The following is a 25,913-nucleotide window of genomic DNA, read 5'->3' as shown; positions in this document are numbered from 1 at the left end:
TTCTGCTTCTGGAATCTTGAAGGACGATGGATGTTTCACGAGGTGGAATAACATATATGGAGTTAAATAAAGGTGCTTCGTCAATTGGAAGAGTTATTATTTTTAATATATCTCTACTCAACTTCCCACATGGTATGTACCTTTAAAAAGACTGTACTTGTGTTTACATTGTTTATGTTTTCTTCGATATTTACGCTTTAATTTACTTCAGGCTGATGATGACCTATTACTAGGTCGAAACTAGTCCCTATGTAATTTTCATTTTGTATTGAAAAGGTGGACCATTAATAATATATTATTTTACTCTAGAGTTATGTGGAGCATTGCTTCTAGCTCGTCTTCTCAAGAAGGTAACAACAATCTTAAATTTGTCTATTAGCAGCATCCATTTATGGACAGATTCAACTGTAGTTCTTTCATGGATTGCAGCATCACCTACATAGTGGAAGACTTTCATTGCCAACAAAGTTGCGGAGATTCAAGACAGCACATCGATTGCAGATTGGAAGCGCGTTGCTTCAGGAGATAATCCTGCAGATCTAATTTCATGAGGACTCACCCCAGACGCCCTTATCGCTAAATTACTCTGGTGGAATGGACCACCGTGGCTTGTGGAGGATACTCTGTCATGGCCTGATTCAATATTCAATCCCTTCTGCGGGGACTCAGGACATCCCAGAACAGCGGAAGCCAGTGGTCAGTTTCATGACGCTTCAACCTGAAGATGAGTTCATGAAGCGATTCTCTAAGCTTGCACGGCTACAGAGGGTGGCAGCATACTGCCTCAGATTTGCCACTAACGCCAAACATTCATCCTACGTAAAGAAAGACTGGCGAATTAGATCTTCAGGAGACGTTCTGGACTATATGCATGTATCAAGAGCATCCAAGCATCAGCATATGGTGCAGAGATTGATGCCCTTCAGACTACATAGGCGATTAGTAAGAAGAGCAAGCTTATATCCCTTAATCCATTCCTCTGCGAGCAAGGACTTCTTCGAGTTGGGGGCAGATTACAACGATCGGAGCTCCCTTTCAACCAACATCAAATAATCTTGCCTCCAAGTCACCATCTAACTAAATTGATTATCGAGAATGAACATCGGTGAATGTTACATGCTGGATGTCAATTGCTACTCTCTTCTCTTCGACAGCAATACTGGATAACAAAGAGAAGGAATACCATTCGGAAAATCATACACAATTGTCTTATCTGCCATAAGCTCAAGGCAAAAGATGCCCAGCAACTAATGGGTCAGTTGCCAAACTATAGAGTATCACCCGCCAGTCCATTCCTACACTACGGGATTGATTACGCTAGCCCACTGTATATAAAATCAGGCTCTCAAAAAAAAAAATTTAAGGCTGAAATGTTATGTAGCAGTTTTTGTGTGTTTGGCTACTTAGGGCTATTCACTTAGAAATTGTTAACAGCATGACTACCCAGGCCTTCCTTGCTGGTTTCAAACGCTTTATCTCACTTCGAGGGAGACCTGTACACATATATTCAGACAATGGCAGAAACTTTGTAGGCGCTGACAGAGAACTTCGGGAAATGCAGAGATTGTTAGACGAAGAACATCGAGAGATCTCAACCTTCGCTAGCAATGAAGGCATTCAGTGGCACTTTATTCCGCCTCAGGCTCCACACTTCGGAGGCATTTGGGAGGCTGGCGTCAAAATCATTTAAGCATCATCTTCGATGAGTGATGGGAATGGCATTCCTTACCTTTGAAGAACTGGCAACACAACACATATTGAAGCATGTCTTAACTCTAGGCCTCTAGTCCCCCTATCTGATGATCCCGACGATCTAAATTCTATCACTCCCGGTCACTATCTTATTGAAAGATCTATCACTACCCTTCCTGAACCAGATCTGAGTAATGTACGCATCAGTGTACTTTCTAGATTGCAGCAACTACAACGGCAGCTCCAAGGATTTTGGAAGGCGTGCTCAACAGACTACCTCTCCCATCTGCACCAGAGAAGTAAATGAACGCTATCAAACAATAACGTGTAACCAGGCACATTAGTAATCGTCAAGGAAGAAAACACCCCTCTGTGTTGGAATTCGCGGTAATTGATCAGGTCCACCCTGTTTCTGATGGACTAGTACGCGTCGCCACTATCTGTACAGGGTGTCCACCCGTATGGAAAACCTGGGAAACAGAGAAATGTCAGGGAATTCGATAATTAACGGGAAAACCTGGAAATGTCAGGGAATTCAGGAAAAAATCTGGAAATTCATTCTTCTGTCAGATAAAATTGACATACCGTATTTATCCGTGTAATACAAACACATTTTTCAGTTTTTATAACATTAATCTAGGGCATGTCTTTTATGCCAGGAATAAATTTTAATGAAAAAGTGTGATCTCGAATGTGAAGTAATCAATAATATCAATAGCTATATGATTGATCGAATTTTCAATGTTTTGATCTGCTTGCTATTGAATATTCTGTGTTGGGAAATGGTTAGCTCGATGAATTAGACCTATATTGCGTTCTCAGTTTTTTCCAGTAATGTTTCCAGACTCTGAAACAGCTTTGAAAGTTCAACTGCACAGAACAAAAGTTGCACATACAATCACTCATGGTTTGGCTCTCTATTTCCATAAACAAGTTCTTGAGATGGGTAGTAAGTGCACACATTTCACCGTTGGGTTTGACGAGTCACTGAATAAAGTTTCTCAAATAGGCCAAATGGATCTTGTAGTTCATTGTTTCAATCCTGATACTAATTTTGATTCCATGTTTCTTGGTCACTCTACCTCCTCAGATTTGTTAATGGTTTTTTGCAAGCACAGCAAGGACCGTACCTAAAAAAAATTACAAATTTTAGTTCTTTTAGGATTTTGGTAATTTATTAGATGATCTAAATGTTCCTATTTTGTTGAATATTGGATCTTGTGGCTTGCATAGTGTGCACAATTCATATATAAATTGCAGTAAAAGAAACCCAGTGGAATATTGCAGAATTTTTTTGTGCTCTTCACTTCTTGTTTTGCTATGCTCCTGCAAGTCGTGCTGATTATATACATTATTCAGGTTCAAACGTATTTCCTTCAAAATATTGTGCTATAAGATGTCTTGAAAATTTTCAAGTCATTGAACATGCTATAGATATCCTACCTAATGTCAAAAAATATGTGGAAGGAACAAACAGAGACAAGAAAATCCCAAGCCTGTAACAGCTACAAAATAGTATCAACTTCACTTAAAGATAAGGTTCTTAAGGCCAAGTTGTCATTTTTATCATCACTTGTTGGAGATTTGTAACCATTCCTAAAAGTTTCAGACAGGTCTCCCATTTGCATCACTCCTTTATGAATCTTTCATTGATGATAAATATCATGACAAGGTTTGTTAAGTCTTCAGAAGATCTCCTAAAATGTATTTAGACAGTAAAGAAAATCTTCTGCCTGCATCTAAAATTGACATAGGTTATGCCGCTAAAGCAGCACTTCGTGGCAATCCTGGATTAAATGATAGAGACATGTTAGTGTTTTGCACAGATTGTCTAAGAGGAATTGTAGCTTTGTGCAAATAGTTACTGGAAAGGTCACTGTTGGCATATCGTCATCATCATCCTCAGTTTCCAGCTGTTGGCCGCATCTGCTCACCGCTAGCATATAAACTGACTAAATTAATTTCTTGTTTCGATCCAAGTGTAGCCAAGTAGCCTCTAAGCAGCGGACTGCTAAGGATAGCTTTAAATGCCCTTGTTGAAAACAAATGGATCTCGGGTAATGAAGCTGTTCCTGTACAAAGGGAGTTCACTTCTGTTTGTGAGAATAATACTTTGAAAGAAGTGAATTCTTTGTATTCTAAAGACGAGAGTTTAGATCACTCTTGGCTTCGCACTTTTCTTCCAATAGTAAATTTGAAAACAGAAAAGTTGGCTTCATTTCTCAAAATGATACTAATATTGTTTCATGGAAATGCTTCACTTGAATGTGGTTTTCCTGTTAATAAAGAAATTATAGTCTAGAACATGCTACAAGTATCCCTTGTAGCACAAAGAATAATATATGATTCTATCCCAAACCCTGGTGGAATTGAAAAGGTCTCCATTAATAACATGTTCCATGCTGCAAAGAGTGCTCATGCTTTGTACGTTCAAAATCTAAAGGAGAAACATGAAATATTGGAAGTAGAAGATTCTTTGCAAAAAATAAGAGAAAGGCCACTTTGTTGCTGAAGGAATTAGAAGAAAAGAAGTGGAGGGTGATGGCAGAAGCTCGTGTCGTTGGTGGCTACAAAGAAGTTTCTTTGCTGAAGCAGTAATGGTAATACATGTAAAAAAAACTTAAAGTGAATTTAATCAGACCAAATTAAACTTCCAAGTTTTAATATGCACATTAATTGCTCATTTATTTTTTTGGATATTAAGTTTAAAAAATTTATTTTAATATTATTGACACTTCCTTTATAATTATGTTTTTTGTCATCATGTGTCAGGGAAAAAACTGGTTTTTATGTCTGGAAAACAGGGAAATGTCAGGGAATTTTAAAATCTGGATTTGGTGGACACCCTGCTGTACTTCTCCTGGAGTATTAAAAAAGGCCCATTGCAAAACTTTGTCCACTTCCCACTTCTCAAGGAGACGATGTCTGAACGTTGTGTGTTTGTATTGTAGTTTTTTTTTTTTTGTGTGTGGGTTTGCTTCCACTTTTAATTTAGCAAGCCCTCGCCACAGGTCAGATTTGGACAGTGCTATTTTGTCTTACCACTAAGATGCGGTAGACTACCTGCTAATTCCGGCCACGACAAGGTGGGAGTCAATGTAATAGACAGTAATCAACAGTTGAATTGCACAGTACTCAATTTTCAATTTTAATGACAAGAGTTCTTATAACATACCAATACAAAGTATATCAGCCATAGAACATTCTCGATGATCACCTAATACACACAAGAACTACAAGAGGATTGAAGAATGAATGCAACATAACATGAACTCAAATTTTAATAGGCGTTTTTAAAATATACCATGTTTTAATGTGTTTAATGTGCTATAGTTTTTAGTGTCTTATGATGTGGCCTATATATTTTAATGTGTTTATGTACTCATGTCCATGCTCAATCAATAGGTTTTAGATTATTATAACCATCACCACTTTTAATCAGAGATATTTTAACGCAACATACTGCAATATATTTTACTTCCATTTTTCATTAGACATCCGGATGCTCTAACGTAACATCTTTGTAATTTTGTCTAATGACTGTAAATTTGTGTGCTAGCTGATGATGGCCAAGAAAGGCCGAAACCGGTACTAGTGCAATAATTCATTCACAATAAATAGTATTGATCGGTGGAACATTTTTCTTGTCTATTACATTGAATCCAATCAATACGGAATATGAAACTTATAAATAATAAGGTGGGAGTCACCGGGCGAGTTGGCCGTGCGGTTAGGAGTGCGCAGCTGTGATCTTGCATCCAGGAGATAGTGGGTTCGAATCCCACTGTTGGCAGCCCTGAAAGTTTTCCGTGGTTTCCCATTTTCACACCAGGCAAATGCTGGGGCTGTAGCTTACTTAAGGCCACTTCCTTCCCATTCCTAGGCCTTTCCTATCCCATCGTCGCTATAAGACCTAGGTGTCAGTGCGACGTAAAGCAAAATAGCACCAAAAAAAAAAGGTGGGAGTCTGTGAGATGAAGCGGACAGTCGGTCGCGTGAAATACGGAGGATGATATAGTCAGTGCGACTAGCACATTCAGAGTTTTATGTGAATGTAAATATGTGTAGCGATTGTTCTTGTATTGTGTATCACGTGTGTATTTAAGTGTGTAAATATGTCCATGCTAAAAATTCCACAGGAATCCAGTGATATGAACCAGCTACCTGCCTCATATCCTATACCTACAGTCCACTACATTCCTCGTGCTATCCTAGCTAAACCTTGAACATATCCTAACTCACTCAATTCAAACTTGTCTACGTCCCTATCCCATCTCAATTCAGCATCGAAAAGTCAAAGCCAGCAACAAAATGTAATCGTTAAAGAAACAGGAGTTTTAGTCACTGATCTCTATACATGGATGGCTGGTAGCTTGGGTAGCAGTAAGCCGAATAGAAGATGACTGGCGTAGTAAGATGGCAGTGAGCGCACGGTGCAGTAGACCACGAGGAGCACGCTTGTTTATTTATGCTTAGTCCAGTGACGCCAGGCCTCCTGATTGTAGTTCCACGGGTGTTCTGTGCTGTGTTGTTGCAATATCCCACACATTTGTAAAGGAAATAAGATGAAATACATCAATGAAAAATCACTAGTTTAGATATTTCACTCGCTGAATTGAAGCCACATGTTACTTCTGCATGTTAGTAAAATATAAACAAACAAGGGAGCCATGCTTTTACTACTACGACTAACACAAATACGAATTCATAAATGTAAATAATACAAATACATAATATATTTTAACTATCAAAGTATACATGTGTGGCAGATATAAAGTGAGTACTGTTTGGAAGAGTTGCAACATTCTCTCCGTCAGTTCAAATTACAATATTTCCTAACATAACGTAATTGTATTGATTACGTAGTAAACAAGTGACTGTCACCATGCCGAATTGTACTTCTACAGCAAATACGCCGCGAAATATTTGAATATATCACTATGCCGTTACAGGAGACGTGGGTGTGGTTCTGGGCTTTTAAATGTCCTGCGGCTCATATTAAATGGTTTCTAGAAGCTCTAAACAAGCCGGAATTACTAAAATAAAAAAAATTGAAAGAGGAAGAATAGGGCTATTTTTGTATGAATAAAAAAAACGAGTTTTTGAATCAAAATACGAAAAATTCAGTCATACCTCCCCTTAAAAATGCACAGTTTCTTGGCATACATGTATAAAATTTCCAGCAATGTTTCCAGAAACTGTTTTTCACTCGTAGTGTATTACCGATCGCTAATTGCATGTATTCAGCACCTAAGTTAATATTTGTCGGCCGTTACTATACACTCATTTTTATTGCTATCCCGGAGATTTACTGACCTTGGAATGACGTGCCGGTGTTCCCAATGTCCTTATGCTTTGAGTGAACATGTCCCTTAATTTTTCATTATTCCAATGCACCATTAATTGCGATTTAAAATTGATTATATTTTCATTGCTTCCCCATTAGGAGAGCTCTAGAATGGGTACACCAACATGGCGGACCGCGCGCTCAACTTGGCATACTTTCTCCTGCAACGGAGAGCTGCCATCAGCGATCCATGTATAGAGATCAGTGGTTTTAGTACCTGGAACATCGAAACGTGTGTTATTATACAGTACAGTATAGTGCATCCAATCAATACGGAAAATGAAACTTATAAATAATAAAACGTGTGTTATTGCCGACATTGCCTGGGAAGGGCCCTTCCCAAGAACGTTCGGCTGGGAAGTCCTCCCCAAATAGGGCTGAAAAGTCCAGCCCTCCTTCCAATGCCCAGGCCATAAAGGAGGAAAAGGTGAATCCACAGAGCTCCCTTAAGAAATTGGGGAAGAAGCCTTCTCCAACTCAATCGGGGGTCGCAGGATCCCTGAAGAAGTCCGGCAAGCCATCCACCGGTTCTCTTCCAAAAAGACAGATGCGATGGGCAAGGGCGAGAGGCCCCGACGCCTTCTTGCCCGATCATTTTCTGGAGAACCCAGTTCTCCCAGGAAGAAGGCCCACTGTTCCCGATCAGTGAGATCACCGTCCGCGGAGTGCTCGGTCAACGTGTCTCCCTCTTCTAAGGAGACCATGAAGACTGAGCCACTCATTGTCGTGGATGGTAATGGCGACAAAAAAGACGCCGCCACCGGAATCTGGCAGGTAGTGGACCGAAGGAAGGGTAAGAAATTGCTCTAAATTCGAAATGATACTTATACAGACAATGACACTATTGCAGTGGAACTGCAGTAGTTACACTGTCGCTTAGCTGTGTTAGTCAGTTGATATCCATCTGTGCGATCTCCATAGTCTGTCTACAGGAATCTCGTTTGAGACCTGGACATGACACGACTATAAGAGGATATCATCTTTATTCTAAAGACACAGTAGCTCTAGATGGCGCTGCGACTGGGGGCGTTTGTACCCTAGTTTGCTCCGACATCTTCAGCAATGAATTACTGCTCCGTACTCGGATAGATGTAGTTGCGGTTCGCACTCCATTGCCAGTAATGACAACAGTGCGCAACGTGTACACTTCACCAGACTACGATCTTCAAATGCATGCACTACAAGATCTGATCACTCAGTTACCTGCTCAGTTTCTCTTGCTGGGAGACTGGAACGCCCGTAACACACTCTGGTGTTCTCCATCTTCCTGTGCTAGGGTAGGATGCTCGAGCGATTGATCAACAAGTTTGATCCTTGTGTGCTAAACACAGGGGAACCCAACACATTTCAACAGCGCACATGGCACATTCTGATACCTGGATGTTACTTTGTGTAGCCTTGCGCTAGTTCCCCTGCTACGGTGGCAAGTATACGATGACCTCTGCAATAGTGATCGCTTCCCGATAATTCTATCTCTCTAGAACAAACGACGGTCTGAAGTACACAAGCGCTGATTACTTAGGTGGGAAAATTGGCCAGAATTTTCCCGACATGCAGTGATGGCCGATGACATGTTGGAGTCCGTTGACGACCACGTTTCTTCCATTGCTACTGGAATTCTAGCTGCTGCAGAGGACACAATTCCTTCCTCATCCGGTATCCCTCGCCGGAAACAGGTCCTGTGGTGCACGGACGAAATTTCAGCAGCCATACATGATTGCCAATGGGCTATTAAGCATTATAATCAGAATCCTACGATGGCTAATCGTATCATATTTAAGCAGCTGCATGCGAAGGCCCTTTTTTAATTCGATAAAGTAAGAAAGCAACGTGGGAAAAGTACGTGTCTTCCATGACGGCGCATACTCCATCATCACAAGTATGGACAAAACTCTGCCATATTGTTGGAGTGCAGAATGTGCCCTCAGACCCCAGAATCTCCATTAATGGAAATATAGTTACGGCTCCTTCAGTCATTGCATATTACATCACATTACGCAGATACGTCCAGCTCTGGGAGATACGATTCTGCATTTCTACCAATTAAGCGTGAAGCAGAGGCATACCATCTCCTTTTGCCTCCAGTGTTTCGCATCCCTACAGCGTGCATTTCACGGAGTGGGAGTTGGGGAGTGTATTCGCGCTATACAGAGACATGGCCCCAAGTAGCCTACGCATTGGCCTCCATGGTATGCACTAGCCATGCGTCTTGGTGGGTGTGCTATTTACCAACTGATGAGCCCAATTTAGCACACTGGAGCGAAACGCTGGCAACCAGGAATGAGTTAGCTCGAAAATTTAAAATGTCCAATAATGGACCAACTACATATTTATTATAAATTTACTCATTCGGGACAAATATTTCAGTTTCCCTATGGGAATTAATATATATGTCATCTGGTAGCCAGGCAGGCATGAATTATTGGAAATGAGACCAAGTCTCCCATAGTGCATTGGCACTGCCGGTGGCTCCCAAGTAGCCTACGCAGTGGCCTCCATGGTATGCACTAGCTATGCATTTTGGTGGGGATGCTATTTACCAACTGATGAGCCCAATTTAGCACACTGGGGTGAAACGCTGGCAACCGGGAATGAGTTAGCTGGAAAATGTATAATGTCCAATAACGGACCAACTACATTCGTATTATAAATTTACTCATTCGGGACAAATATTTCAGTTTCCCTATGGGAATCAACATCTATGTTGTCTGATGGCCAGGCAGGCATCAATTTTTGGAAATGAGACAAGGTCTCTCATAGTGCATTGGCACTGCTGGTGGCTCCAAGAAGGCTATGCAGGGGCCTCCACGGTATACACTAGCCATGCGTCTTGGTGGGTGTGCTATTTACCAACTGATGAGCCCAATTTAGCACACTGGGGCGAAACGCTGGCAACCAGGAATGAGTTAGCTGGAAAATGTATAATATCCAATAAGGGATCAACTACATTGGTATTATAAATTTCCTCATTAGGGACAAATATTTCAGGTTCCCTATGGGAATCAAGATCTATGTTATTTGCGTGCTTTTGTCGTGATTTAAATATAGATATCTGAGGTTGTCTTGAACAGACTTTTAGCGAGGTTAGTTCCGCGACCGGATATACATCCAGATCTACTTCATGGATTGAAGGTGAACACGGATTCCTCCGTTTATCCGAGGTATTTCCAGAACTTCCTTCACCAATATCTGGCCACGAGACATATCTTCACAGATGGTTCTAAAATCAGAGAAAATGTTGGTTGCTCTCTTGTCACTGATAATATGAGCATGAAGAAATCGCTTCCTAGTGTATGTAGCGTGTATACTGCTGAGCTTTACGCCATCTTACAAGCTCTGCAGTTTGCACTGGCTGACGAAAGAAACCATTTTCATAAGTGTACCGACTCGTTAAGTTCTCTTCAGTCTATTGAAACCTTTTCTTACAACACCCACTGGTGCAGCAGATTCATGACCTTCTAGCCAGGTTAAGTGATGCTGGCACCAGAATCACTTTCACTTGGCTTCCAAGCCACGTTGGGATTGCGGGAAATGAACTTGCGGGTGAAGCTGCAAAGGAAGCGTTACTGTTACTTCCAGGACCTGTGGATGTACCTGCTAAAGACATTTGTTCTCAGCTGTCTCAAACAATCTTTGCGTCCTGGGAATTGGAGTGGCTAACTATCCGAACTCCCAACAAGCTGAAAGCAATGAAGAAGACAACCTCCGTGTGGCAGTAATTTTTCTGGCCTTCGCAGGGAGAGACCATAGTAATGTGCAGGCTGGGGATAGGTCATGGACGATCTACGCACTCTTATCTGCTAAAGAGGGAAGACTCCTCAGTGTGTTGTTGTGCCGACTTCACCGTGGCTCACATCCTCTCAGAGTGCGCCAATCTATCCGGCCTATGACGGAGCCTCGGCCTTCAGGAAACGCTCAAAAGCATGCTAGCCGATGGCGCGACTACTGCTGATCTTGTCATCCGCTTTATGTGCGACAATGGATTAATCAAGGGTATATAAATTACAAGTGTACTGTTACTCGGGGAACGCGCGTTCCTTTTTTGATTCGCTAGTAATATATCGGAAAATAACTAGTGGGCTGAGACAGGGAAGTGTTCTATCACCAATCCTGTTTACAATAGTAATGGATGACATCATGAGAACAGCAAAAGCAGCCTATGGAGGAAGAGAAATGAACATGATGTTATTGGCAGATGATATTGTGATTTGGGGAGAAGATGACAGGAAGGTTCAAGAACAGTTGAATGTGGTGAATGGGAAGATTGAAGAATGTGGATTGAAAATAAGTGTAGAAAAGAGTAAAACTCTTGTTATGACTAGAGGGGAGAAAGAAGGGAAAGGTCAGATTAGACTTGCAGACAAGCCCCTGGAAGTAGTGGAAACGTTTAAATACCTGGGGGAGTGAATTAATGGAGAATGCTCGACTGGATGCTGAGATTAGTAAAAGGATTCAAGCTGGAAGTTGTTTCTATCATAGTGTAAGAAACATGTTATGGGACAAAGATGTGCCAACGGAAGCAAAGGATACTATGTACAAGATGTATTACGTACCCATAACAACTTACGGAGCAGAAACTTGGACAATGACAAAGAAGGATGAGAGTCGAATACAGGCAGCCGAAATGAAGTTCTTGAGGAGTATGATACAGAAGAGTAGAAGAGACAAAATAAGGAATCAGAAAATCCGGGAAGAAATTGGAGTGGAAAAAATGAATGATAAAATAGAGAAGAGCCGACTAAGATGGTTTGGGCACGTAAAGTGAATGAGCGACGAAAGAATGCAAAAAAAGGTGATGGAAATGCAAATCCAAGGAAGGAGAGGCCGTGGACGACCACGATTGAGATGGAAGGATACCATCCAATGCAGCATTATAGAAAGAAACCTGGACTGGGACACAGTGTTGGAGGAGGAGTGGTGGAAAGACCGAAGAAAGTGGAGAGGAACCATATTTGCCCCTACCCGGCTACAGCTGATTAAAGGGAAATGATGATGATGAGTAATATATCGGCCTAATTCAGTAATTTTTTGTTTTATTTTGTACTACGTTTCCAAATTCCTTTGTTGAATAAATTTTTTATTTTAAATTTCTTTTCCACTAATTTGTTCAGAAAGGATGATTACCTCGTTGTACTTTGTCTTAAAACAAAAATCACCTTCATCTCCATCATCATCTGCATATCACCTGTCCATACTATCTCAAACATTGTTCTGATGGTTCATTCGTGATGCGTGACCCCTCTAAGGCATTTGTGCAGTGTGAAGTTTCCGCTTTTGGTTTTTTCATTACCCAGATGTGACTGTTGTACAACATAGGCCTCATGGCTGTTTTGATAATTTGCCCTTTGTTCTATCAGGTATTTTTGTGTTGCGTAAAAATTCAGTTTGTGAGTGCTATTTACTCCAGGCTGTGGTTTGTCAATGCTTACTGTACATACACACATACATACATTATCATTATAGACTGTTATGCCTTCAGTCTGCAAGCCTCTGTGAATTTACTAAACGTCGCCACAATCCTCGATTTGCAACTAGTGTTGTGGCCTCATTTAGTTCTATACCTCTTATCTTTAAATTGTTAGTCTTGGTCTACCTCTACTTCTCTTACCCTCCACAACAGAGTCCATTATTCTCCTAGGTAACCTATCCTCCTCCATTCGCCTCACATGACCCCACCACCGAAGCCGGTTTATGCATACAGCTTCATCCATCGAGTTCATTCCTAAATTAGACTTTATCTCCTCATTCTGAGTACCTTCCTGCCATTGTTCCCACCTGTTTGTACCAGCGATCATTCTTGCTACTTTCATGTCTGTTACTTCTAACTTAGGAATAAGATATCCTGAGTCCACCCAGCTTTCGCTCCCGTAAAACAAAGTTGGTCTGAAAAGAGACCGATGTAAAGATAGTTTCGTCTGGGAGCTGTCTTCCTTCTTACGGAATACTGTTAATCACAACTGCGAGCTCACTGCATTAGCTTTACGACACCTTGATTCAATCTCACTTACTATATTACCATCCTGGGGAACACACAACCTAAATACTTGAAATTATCGACCTGTTCTAGCTTTGTATCACCAATCTGACATTCAGTTCTGTTGAATTTCTTACCTACTGACATCAATTTAGTCTTACAAGTAATGAAAATCATTTTATTTTCCGTATTGAAATAATCTCAATAATAATATAAGAGAATTTATTTGACTCCAACCTATTCAATACATTACAGAATGTTAATATTTTAAATATTTTTAGTTAAACATCGTTAAAATGGAGACATGTTTCGCCCCCCATGTGGGGTCATATCAAAGCACCTCAAAATTAAACCAGACGTCTGGTTGGAAATTATGAACATAATGTGTAAGAAAGAATGCATAAAAAAACACATACAAGGTCCTATCTTAAACGAAATAACAATAGACTAGTTACACATAGTAAAATACGCTAGTGGTTTCTTAATATTAAAATGAGGCCATCATATGTACAGTATAACAATGAAAGTAATCAAAGTCTATATGATATTGAGTTCGAAGGTAGTTCTACGTAGTATATACAAATGTTGGCAAAATAAAATACAATTTACAATTACAATTTAAAATTACACTTATTTATAATTGTTAAAATTGATGAGGTAAAACATTCCAATTTGTCTATTTGTGATTTCGCTCCAACCAAAATAATTCGCCCTAGGATTCATGAGGTAGTCAACTCCGTTGGTCACTCTCTATATGAATGGAGTGCACAGTGCCAATGAACAGCTTTTGTTGATTATAAAATGAGGCTGTGCTAAGACAGAGTTAAAACAACACCGGCTTCAAATGAAGATAGTTAAAACATCATTACCGTAGATTCTTCCTAGTTGACTAGAGGTTTGCGTATATTTTGTTGTTGAAGTGTGGGAAAGTCAGTTGTTGGTTGAATGGGCAACGGTCGAAAATGTTGTGCAGTGCAATCGGTGTTTGAGCTGTCCTACATGGGAGGGAATCTGAAAATGGAGGATTTGTCTTAATTAGTTAAGTGAAATAACGGAACAAGAGAAAAAAAGGGGGGAAATCATTGAGAAATGAAAAATGTGAAAGTTAAAGCTTACCTTGAAAGCTGTTGAGCTGTTACCTAATTGCTAGGAGGTTTGTGGAGCACTGGCTGTCGCTAATGTCCTGCTCCTCGTGTTGTACGTGTGACGTCTTAGAGGAGGGGAGTGGATTTGAGAAGGCGGAGCTGTGAGTATGTGATTGGCGCTTGGGGAGGAGTTGTGTGTATTGGAGAGAGAATAGGGGCGCGATGAGTTGAGCGGCTTAGTGGGGGTGCTTGGAGAGCTTGTTTTGAGGACGTTAACAAGTCTTTTGTCTTTCAGATTTAAACTATTGAGCGAAAATATTAATTGTTTGTTAAGAGGGCTTCGGTTGTCTATTGGATCATTTAAATTTTTATTCTTATTATATTTTTGGTCCAAAAAATGTATAAATTTTTGAACTCGGTCATGAGCCTGCCTTTATCTAGTCTTTTTAAAATTTGGAGATCCTGTTCGATTGTGGTAAAACTATATCCGGTGTCTTTCATATGGATGCTCAGGCTGAGTGTTTATTGTGCTTTTGGGCATTGAAATGTTCTGCATATCTAATTGCAAAGCTTCTGCCAGTTTGACCGATATATGAACTGTTACGTTCAGCACATTTCAGTCTATAAATGCCAGAGCCCGAAAATTTATTGTTGTCCGAGTTTATCTTATTGTGGTTGAAAAATAGCTTTTGATTGGGATTATGGGTCTTAATATCATGTTTTTTTAAAGGGGGAGCGATTTGATCTATAATGGGGTTAATGTAGGTAAAAGATGCATATTTAGGCTTATTAATTTTTATTGGGGAGAGGTTCGTGGCCAATTTCAATTTTACTTTATTGATTATTTTTTGTATGATTGAGGGATTGTATCCATTGAAAAGAGCTATTTCTTTTATGGTATTTATTTCTTTTTTAAACGACGGTTGACATGGGAATTTTTAACGCTCTGTACACTAAACTGTAAAACGAGGCTTGTTTGTGCGATTGTGGGTGAAGAGAATTTTGTTTTATGGTTGTGGGAGTGAATGAAGGTTTTCTGTGAATCTGTGAATCTGGAAATCGAAATTGTTTAAAGTCCTGGTGATTGTAATGTCTAAAAAATTGGTGAAATTATTGTCCTCATTTTCTTTAGTAAACTTGATGCAATTATCGAGGCTGTTTAAGTAAGTTAGTATGTCTTCACTATTGTTGCAGCTTTTGTCTATTATTGCTAATGTGACATCAACATAGCGTAGCCAAAGACACAAACCATTGATGCTGTTTGTTATTTTACTATTTTCGAGGTTGTCCATATAAATTTCGGCGAGTATTCCTGAAATGGGATCACCCATGGCTAGACCTTCTTGTTTGTATATCTTATTATTGAACAAAAAATAATTGTTATGAAGGACGAAGGTTAGTAATTTTAAGCATTCTTCTATTTCTAACTGACTTAAGGTGCTGTGTTTAGAAAGATTAGTTCGTATGATTTTGATAGTTTTCTTAGCGGGAATGTTCGAGAACATATTGGTAATGTCAAATGAGCACATTATGTGGTTAGGCTGCAAATTAAATTTATTTAAAGTTTTGCATAATTCTATTGAGTTTTTAATAGGGTGTTTATTGTGAAATGTGAAATGTTTCTTAAGGAATTTTTGGAGGAACTGAGAAGTTTTGTACGTTGGGCTGTTTCGGCTATTTGTGATGGGTCGAATAGGAACGTCATTTTTATGTATTTTTGGCAGTGATCTGACAGTGGGTAATTTGGGATTCATGTTGATGAGTTTTTGATGTTCGTGTTCATTAAATAAAAAGGGTGAATTTTTTAGGAGTGTTTTTAAATTACGCTGAGTTTTTAAGATAGGATCTTTTGAAATTATTGAGTAAGAATTATCGGAAAAGAAATCCTCCGTTTTTTGGATGTAGTCGTGTTTATTCATTAGGGCTACGGTATTGCCTTTGTCGGCTTTCGTTACTATAACATTATTGGTGTCTACCTTTTTTCTTAATTCGTGGGTTTGTTTGAGAACTGTGAAATTATTGATGTTGGAAACTTCTCCTACAAGGGTGGGTAATTTATTTTTTTATCTCATATCTCACGTCGTTTTGTCTGTCGAGAATTTGTTTATTTATGTTGGATTCAACTTCGGCTATTGTGGTAATTATGTCCTCGGCTTTATGTGGACTAGGCCAATTATATTTTAGGCCTTGGTCAAAGAAATTAATTTCATTATCCGAAAATGTGGTGTTAGATAAATTGATAGTGGTTGGAGTGTTTTTCCATGAGGGGGTGAAAGTTTCTCTATTTTTGTTTTGGTTTAAGGATTTAGGTTTCTCTTCTAATAGACATGTCAACTTGTGGTCTAAGGTTTTTTGTCTAATATGTTCTGCAGTTTGTGTGCAATGTGTCTTTGGTATGAGCTCCATTCGAGAGGTGATAATGATTGAGCAGTGATCAAATGTTCCCGGTAAAGCTGCAGATTTAGTAGGGATTTTTTTCTATACATTAGTTTAATTTCATTTCTAAGCCAGATGGTATGACTTTATTTTGGACGTCTTTAGATTTGAGTGTTGGAATGTTTTTCCTTTGAGTTGATTTTAAGAAATTAGGCACCAGACCTAATCTTAAACATTCTTTTAAGAATAAAATATCTTTTGAAATTTTACCGATTTTGATTTTGAGGTTTTGATATCTATTTTTATTTTTATTAGCCTGGTTGGCTTTATCATTACAAGTAATGAAAATCATTTTATTTTCCATATTGAAAGAATCTCAATAATAATATAAGAGAATTTATGGGACTCCAACCTATTCAATACATTACAGGATGTTAACATTTTTAGTTAAACATCGTTTAAATGGAGACATGTTTCGCCCCCCATGTGGGGCATCATCAGTCATATCAAAGCACCTCAAAATTAAACCAGACGTCTGGTTGGAAATTATGAACATAATGTGTAAGAAAGAATACATTAAAAAACATGTACAAGGTATCTTAAACGAAATAACAATAGACTAGTTACACATAGTAAAATACGCTAGTGGTTTCTTAATATTAAATAAGGCCATCATATGTACAGTATAACAATGAAAGTAATCAAAGTCTATATGATACTGAGTTCGAAGGTAGTTCTACGTCTCTTAAACACTACTGAAAATTGTTTTATTCACCTTGACCAATACTTCAACCCCAATTTCAACTTAAACGACATTTCTGAAAAACCCAACATCCTATTTGACTTCCTAATTCCTCTTCTCAAAAATTCTAAATTTCAAAACCTGAATTCAATTTTCCATGCCTTACAAAGTTCCTACCCACATTTTGTACCTCCAGTAACCCACCCTCCTAACCCACCCTGAACTACCCCTCCTTCATCCCTATCTTATCCTTTCTCACCACCTTTCAACTTTAAACCCTTTTAATCTTTTCTTATCCACTAGTCTTCTTTCTTTATTGATTTATCCTATTTTTCTTTTCACCCCTTAAAAAAATAAAAAAACTACATTGCCACCTTTATTTTGGGCCCTCACTTTCAAATTTAAACTCATGCCGTGCATCTGCCAACTTTGACTACTTCAATCACGACCTGAATTTTTTTTATATTCAAGAAATAGCGCACTGTGCATACATGTTTTCATTTGTTTCCGGTATTGCGCTTTTACCATTTTTTCTATTCACTATTGTTTTTTCACGTCAACTGTTCTAAAAATCTTCAAGATCATAATTACATATTCAATTATATTGAATCGTATTATAAGTATATATATATATATATATATATATATATATATATATATATATATATATATATATATATATAGGTACATTTTCGTGAACTAAGCAAATACTTGATCATTAATCTATTCTTCAATCTCCGTCAGCGTATGAAACGACAGCACGTGGCGTTGTAAACACCACGCCAATCTTCTGGAGCTTGCAAGTTACTTCAGTTGAGCTGCTTGTCTTCGGCTTCTTCATGACTTTAGATCTTCATATTTGGATTGTGTTGTGACTTTGCGCCTGACGGTGTATGCAGTCTGGCTCATTTAACTGTTCTCTGCTTTTCGTGAACATTGTGAGACAGTGCCAAACATCACGTGTGCCGTGCTGATGCTTGGAAGATTACGCATTACTTCTTTTATTTTATTATTATTATTATTGATATATACAGTCATATCAGCACACACGTTATTAAAACATAACCGGTTTTCGGACACTAAGATCCATCGTCAGTGTTAATATTTAAATTTAATTTCACATAAGTTTATGTCAACAGGGCTACAAATTTAAACTCATTTTAACTCATTTTGACGACACACTTATGTGAAATTAAATTTAAATATTAACACTGATGATGGACCTTAGTGTCCGAAAACCGGTTATGTTTTAATAACGTGTGTGCTGATACGACTGTATATATCAATAATAATAATAATAATAAAATAATTACATCAGCACTGTCAAAATGGCTTTGATATTTTATAATGATTATAATTACTTCTTTTAAGTGACTTACATTCCACTTCGTCTGAATTTTACAGTGCCTACCCCCGTCATTTTTATATCGCCTCTTCAACTGATATTGTGTGGACTTGACCGTTAACTTCTTTCTTACTTTTGCATTGTTTTTCAAGTTATAATCGGCTGATGATGACCCAGACTGGCGTCGAGACCGGTACCATTTCCACTTTTAATTAAATAAGAATGTAATCTCTACATCTCTTATTTACTAGTATTGAATAGGTTGAACTACCATATTTATTATTTCAATTTAACTGTGATACTTAACAATACGGAACAATGAAATTTTTATCTTTAAATGTTCGAAATTTCTCACTAATCTTATCCATGTACTTCTAATTTCCTCGTCCTGGAGATTTTCTACCCTTATTCGTTTGCAGACAGATATCACTTTCTCTACCCTAGGCCTAGAGATACTTAGTTCACTACAGATTAGATAGTGGTCTGTATCATCGAAAAATCTGCGAAAAACTCTTACATTCCTAACAGATTTCCTGAATTCAAAGTCAGTTAAGATATAGTCTATTATGGATCTGGTACCCCTAGCCTCCCATGTGTAGCAGTGAATAGCCTTATGCTTGTAGAATGTATTCGTAACAGCTAAACCCATACTAGCACAGAAGTCCAGGAAATGCTTCCCATTCCCATTAGCTTCCATATCTTCCCCACATTTACCAATCACCCTTTCGTATCCTTCAGTTCTATTCCCAACTCTCGCATTGAAATCGCCCATTAGCACTATTTTATCCTTGCTGTTGACCCTGAACACAATGTCATTCAATGCTTCATAAAACTTGTCAACTTCATCCTCATCTGCACCCTCACATGGTGAATACCCGGACACAATTCTAGTCCTAATTCCTCCAACTGACAAATCTACCCACATCATTCGCTCATTTACGTGCCTAACAGAAACTATGTTGCGTGTGGTGGTATTCCTGATAAGAGCCCTACCCCAGACTCTGCCCTTCCCTTTCTAACACCCATCAAGTACACTTTATAAACTCCAATCTCTTCCACATTATCTCCCCTTACTCGAACATCACTTACTCCTAGCACATCCAGATGCATCCTCTTTGCTGACTCAGCCAGTTCTACTTTGTTTCTTCCATATTGCATCCGGGAGATAGTAGGTTCGAATCCCACTATCGGCAGCCCTGAAGATGGTTTTCCGTGGTTTCCCATTTTCACACCAGGCAAATGCTGGGGCTGTACCTTAATTAAGGCCACGGCCGCTTCCTTCCAACTCCTAGGCCTTTCCTATCCCATCGTCGCCATAAGACCTATCTGTGTCGGTGCGACGTAAAGTCCCTAGCAAAAAAAAAAAAGTTTCTTCCATAAGCCCCATTAATATTGATAGCTCCCCATCGAATTCCATTTCGTTCACCAAGTTGTTTCCAAGGAGTCCCTCACCTGTCAAATGGGGGTGGGACTCCGTTACTCCCATAGGTCCGAGGCTTGCTTAAAATGTTCTGAGGTCGGTAAATTCATGAAGCAGGATGCTACCCTACTTGCACATAGTCCAAGTGAGGATCTCTCTTCTAACGGGTTATGGACCACCGATGAATTGTATAGTCCTAGCTGCCTGAGCACAAGGAGGGACATGACTCAGAATATGTCCAAGTTGCCCACTCCCATTCCATACAACTGGTATCCCGACTCTCAGGACCACTCACTAGGCCACTCAACCGTTGCCCATGGTTCACGAACTAGGACGTGACTACAGTAACCCACACCATGAACCATGATGCGTACTGTCAGTAAAGAAAATTAGTCCTCCTTGGTCAATATTACCCAGCCAGCGAATTGTTGCCGGTAGCGGAAATCGGAACTAATGCGCTCCGCCCAGCCACGCGCCTGCGATAGAAGTGCAGTTGTCACCAGCGAAACTTCATCGCATGTCGTGTGAGTGAATGCTTCATGCTGGGTCGTGCATTGTGCGTTGTAGATTAGTGAACCCGTGTACGTAAGTAAGTACGTACGTAAGTGAAAACAGTTAATAGATTACATTGTTTGTTGAGCAGTGGAGTAGATGTACTTTAACATAATAGTACATAGTGCATAGTACGAATAATAATAATAATAATAATAATAATAATAATGGAAACGTCAAAGCAGGAAAAGGGGGAAATGGACTCATTCCGCAGAGAAGAAAACGATATACAATGTCGTGCAGTTTTGTAAGCAAGAGAAAAAAGTAATTGTATCTCTTCAAAAAAACAATTTTAAGGGCGGCACATATGGTTGGTAAGTCCAGAAAAACCATAAGAAATATTTTGAAAGACATTGAAAAGGCGGAGCAAACCGGCGAAAACTTTACAACACCTCGAAAAGAAAAGAAAAAACGGTCTGAAAGAAAAATGATTTCTATTGATGACTTTGATAAATGTCGTATTCATAGAATATTCCTAGAGTATTATGAACAAAAGAAATAAATTCCTACACTGCGGAAACTGCTTGTATTTGCGAAACATGAAATACAGTTTAAGGGAGGAAAGAAAACTTTCCGGAAAACTGTAAAGGAAATGGGTTTTTATTTCTGGAAGTGTAAAAATAAACGAACTATCCTCGAGGAAAGGTCAGACATTGTTGCTAGACGTGCGGACTACTTATGAGCTATAAGAAATAACGCGAAGGGTCCAAATAAACCAGTAGTGTACACGGATGAAACGTGGGTTCATACACACTACACTGTAAAAATATGTTGGCAACATGAAGACGTCGCAGGGGTGATGACGAATCACAGTCCAGGACAACGAGATATTGTCGTCCATGCGGGAGGAAGCAAATTTAATTTATGGCTCAAAATCCAAATCACAAGATTACCATAATGAAATGAATAGCTGCAATAATTATCAGATATGGGTAGAAGATATACTTATTCCAAATATTCCACCCGAGAGCATAGTTGTTATCGATAACGCGCCCTATTATACTGCGCAAGTCAATAAAGCCCCCACTAATGCATCTCGTAAGGCTGAAATGGTACACTGGCTTACTCAGCATAACATATATTGTGATCCCACTTGGAGACGTGATGAACTTTTGAAACTTATAACACGTAATAAGCCAAAACCGGCATATAGAGTGGATACAATGTAGAACAAAAAGGGTTTACTGTCTTAAAGCTCCCTCCATACCATTGTGACCTTAATCCAATTGAACTTATTTGGAATTTGTTAAAACAAAAGATTGCTGCTAAAAATGTCTCTGCTATTAGGTTAAAAACCCTAAAGGAACTGACCAACATTTCTTTACGTGAAATCGCTCAACAGGACTGGGCAAAAGCTTGCGAAAAAGTACGAACAGTTGAGGAAAGTTATTGGTACAGGGATGGGTTAATGGAGGAAACCATAGAAAATATAATCATAAATTTTGGCCTTGACAGTGATAGTGATGAAGCAGTGATGAAAATACAAATGAAAATGAGTGTCGTGACAACACTGAACAAAGTGATATGGATACTGATACTACAAGTGAACCTGGTATGGACAATAGTGAGAATAGTGAGACCGACACAGCTGATGAAGAACCTGGTATCTATCCTTTGTGTGCAGGACCATCATCGTCTAGTACAATGTACTGTAACTTCAAGCAGGTTAGTGGTACTGTTCTCATTGTATGATTGTACATGCGTTCCCCCTCTTGCCTCTCTCCCATCTGCGGCAGCCATACCGTGGTGAGCTGATGTAATGTAAACACAACAGCAGCGCTCCAAGTCTAGCGGTAACAATTCCCTGGTGGAGTAGTACAATAAAATGTGTCTTAAAGGAAACTTTAAGTAAAGTGACAAGTACATGTTTTGGCCCCATTGGGCCTTATCAGCCTTGAAAATAAAATTTAAAATTTATAGAACATTTTGAAACATAACACTAAAACTCCTATGAAAGATTAATCTTGAAACATTTATCGCGTCATATTGTTAGAAAAAAACATAACTATAGAAACCACCTTATAGAACAAGATATACAAGCACTCTTTCTTGAAATCTTGATGAAAGAAAATTTCAGTTTCGGAAGACTTTCCTACATGATGATTATATTTCGATGCTATCTTACTAATTGACACCCATAACCTTGTTCACAATTTTCTTACATCAAGATTTCAAGAATTAAGTTAGTGCTATTAAATTGAAAATACTGATACAAAATAATGGATCATTTGATCAACAAGGTAAATATTCCTTCAGAAACGGGCATTGCTCTCAGCTGATGGATGTGTGGAAACTGTCAGCACGCACTTCTTTAAAATTACATGCAAGGCACACCAATAAAGATATCAGCATGAAAGTTTGTATCACTGCAGGTGAGCAGACGGGTTCAATTTGTAAAGAAATAACAAATGTAGAAATAAAGTTACAAGTTTCAGTGTTTGAAAGTTTTGAAGTAATTCTGACAATGGTGTTCACTGCACAAGTTCATGATTGATGTTAGAAGAAAGGTTATATAGTTGAACCTGACTTATACGTGTATCAAGGGGAAGAGAAAAAACTACCTGTAACTCAGAATTACTTAGAAATCAGACTTATGCAATACGCCACATATATTTTCTGAAAAACCAATGAAATAGACCTACATGTGTAAATCCTTGCAAATAATAAATACATTAAGACAGAAAATATTATTAACTTGGCCCAGCCTTAAAGAAATCAGATAGTTTGGCTTGTTTCACTTTTCTTGCATAAGAGTATAAACCTCCTTCAGCAAACTTAGTAATGAAACCGAAGCATTTTTACTACAGCTTTTCGCACTGATGTAACCCCTACACACTTCGATTGCACTTAACACTTCACTCAGTTCAGGTGTCAAGATCCAAATCGTTATCTCCATTTCCAATGTCACTAACGCTTGTAGCTGGTCCATCACCGCCGCGTTGTTGGCATACATCAGCAATAATATCTTCATCCGGTAGTTCTCCACATACAGCCAGACTGTCATCGAAATGCACAAAAGTATCGAATTCTACAGCTCATTGCCAGACAAAACTTCGTCCCCATAATCATCATTAGAGGCAGCCTCTTCTAGTAAGACACCAGCTTTGCCGAAACAGTTGCTGATTGTGGAGGATGACACCTACTTCCAGACAGCCGAAATAAAGTCCATGGCTTATAGAAAATTAATGAAGAGAGGTTAATTTCCTGCATCACTCAGTGTTATCAAATGTTGAACCAGCATTTTTCTATAATGCACTTTGAAATTTGCAATTATGCTCAAATCACGCGGTTCTAGAACGCAGGTACAGTTAGGAGGGAAAAATTACATTCGGACATTCTCCGGGATGATTTGAGGTAGATGTGCTGCACGACGATCCATAAGAAGAAGGATCTTCTTCTGTTTCTTTTTCATTTTAATGTCCAGTTTTTTTCAACCACTATTCCATTAGATTCATATTCCTTAGGATTTTTTGCACTCTGAAAACACCTCGGATTCTTCGATTTTCCTACCACAAGTGGAGGAAGTTTGTCAGATCCATCTACATTGGTGGCGAGAAGTACTGTTACACGAATTTTACTTTTCTTCCCACCATTGTATTAGTCACCTTTTTCAGCTAATGTTTAATTAGGAAGGAGATTGTAGAATAGTCCGGTCTCGTCACAGCTGTACAGTAGATGTTTGGAGGCTGATAATCGCTTACGATACCCGGCAGAACCTCTTCTTTCCAGTGTTGCACCGTGACGTCGTCTGCAGATTTTGAGTCACCGCAAATTGTTCTCCTTGTGATTCCATGACGATCTTTAAATCCTTGCAACCTTCCTGATGAAGCCTTGAAAGCAGCAGTGATACTCATCATTTAGCTAAATTTATCGCCTTTGCCTTCAGCATGTCTCCACTAATTGGTCAAGCTGCATCCCGCTTTTGCTGGAACCGTGTGAAAAGTGCTTTCTCCAAATCTACGTACCTTCCTTCTTGCTGATGGCTGCGCTTTGCTGATTTTGAACCCAGTTTTAAGAACCCATCCAAAATAGCGTTTCTTTTACTGCTGACTGTACGTAGCGTGGTATAAGCAATCCCTAAGGCTGAAGCGATTTCAGTTTTTGTTTTGTGTTGATTAGCGTCCACTTCTCGTATAACTTTCCCTTTTTCTGTTCTCCATGGCTAATCAAAGGCAACTGAATGACAAAACTACTGTTCAACAGTAAACACCAGATACCGGCATCGTGGACATTTTACTTCTCTGTTGTTCCCACGAAAGAAATTCTCATATTCAAACAAGTTTACTGTATTTTCTTTTGTTTCCGCACCGAACCAGCCCACTTTGCTTATAATGTTTCTTAATCTTTGGCGGCGTGTCAAAAACTACTGTAGAGGAGGAGCGAAGGGACTCGCCTTTGTTAAGCCGCCAGTAAGTGTCAACAATGTCACTCGGCGAAACTCTGTGTTCTGTTTCAGCACCAAAACCAGATCACTCTACTTCTGCCTATGCCGACAAAGAGGAAACTTCATAAATACAGTAGTTTCTTTTTAAAAAGCAGATTCTCAGCACAATTACGCAAAACTCAGTTATATTTCACTGGTACTTTATACATATAACAGCGAATTGCGTATAAACGGATTATGTATAAGGTTTAATTAACACGCTTTTAAATTATATTTTGCCGGGACCTAAAGGAAATTACGTACAAATACGAATTACGTAGAAAAGAGTTACGTATAAAGCAGGTTCAACTGTATTATTGTTTACGAGCATGGTAAACATCAAGATTCTATGTGCATTAGATCCAAGGATAAATTAAATTGTGTAAAGTGAAAAAGTCAGCCAGTTTTGCATAAAATACACGTTTCTTGTTGAAGGTGCTGGATTGTTATCGTTGTCATCTACACTTTCCTTCGCACAAAGAAACATCATCGCTTGAATAATTGTCAAGATATTCCGTGATATCGTCAGCTATATGAACTCTCTTCTCCATATTTCACGTGATAAATAACTGGGTCTAACCTAAATGAATTGTATCCGACTATATCTAACACTTCACTATCAATACACACCTAATTACCTAAGAAAACTATTTAAATAATGAACTAGCATGTACAGTAAATATAATGCCTATGATACTGCTTAATTTCACTATATAGTCAGTATCATCAACATAAACAGAGGGAAATGCTCGCATGTTTGCTGCCAACCACGACGTAAACAAGACACCGAACTCCAGTGAGCATATGTTTTAAATACAGAGAGTCGGCAGTTCTCGTGTAGTATAACGCGAGTTAAAACTGTGCTCTTCTTATTCCATGCAAAATGCTGCTATCTGGCATGTAAATAACGAAATAACAATAAAGGCTGGTAACTATGGATCATTACCATGACAGTTT

The 25,913-nt window shown here is 38.9% G+C and overlaps 1 protein-coding gene across 5 annotated transcripts in view; it reads left to right on the top strand.

Annotated features, from left to right (window-relative positions):
- LOC136884336 (uncharacterized) overlaps positions 1-25,913 on the top strand; it is a 291,392-nt gene that overhangs the window by 23,812 nt on the left and 241,667 nt on the right. For 2 of the 5 annotated variants that reach the window (XM_067156439.2, XM_067156438.2), the window contains exon 1: positions 22,088-22,198. The exons of the other annotated variants lie outside the window; for them this stretch is intronic. In XM_067156439.2, coding sequence (XP_067012540.2) covers positions 22,125-22,198 — 74 coding nt within the window. In that variant the 5' untranslated portion in view covers positions 22,088-22,124. Of the gene's footprint in view, positions 1-22,087; positions 22,199-25,913 lie in introns of those variants that run through there. 5 annotated transcript variants of the gene reach the window in all.

This window comes from Anabrus simplex, chromosome 12 (genome assembly GCF_040414725.1).
Source record: "Anabrus simplex isolate iqAnaSimp1 chromosome 12, ASM4041472v1, whole genome shotgun sequence".
In the NCBI taxonomy this organism is placed as follows: domain Eukaryota; kingdom Metazoa; phylum Arthropoda; class Insecta; order Orthoptera; family Tettigoniidae; genus Anabrus; species Anabrus simplex.
This window is presented reverse-complemented; position numbering and strand designations above follow the sequence as displayed.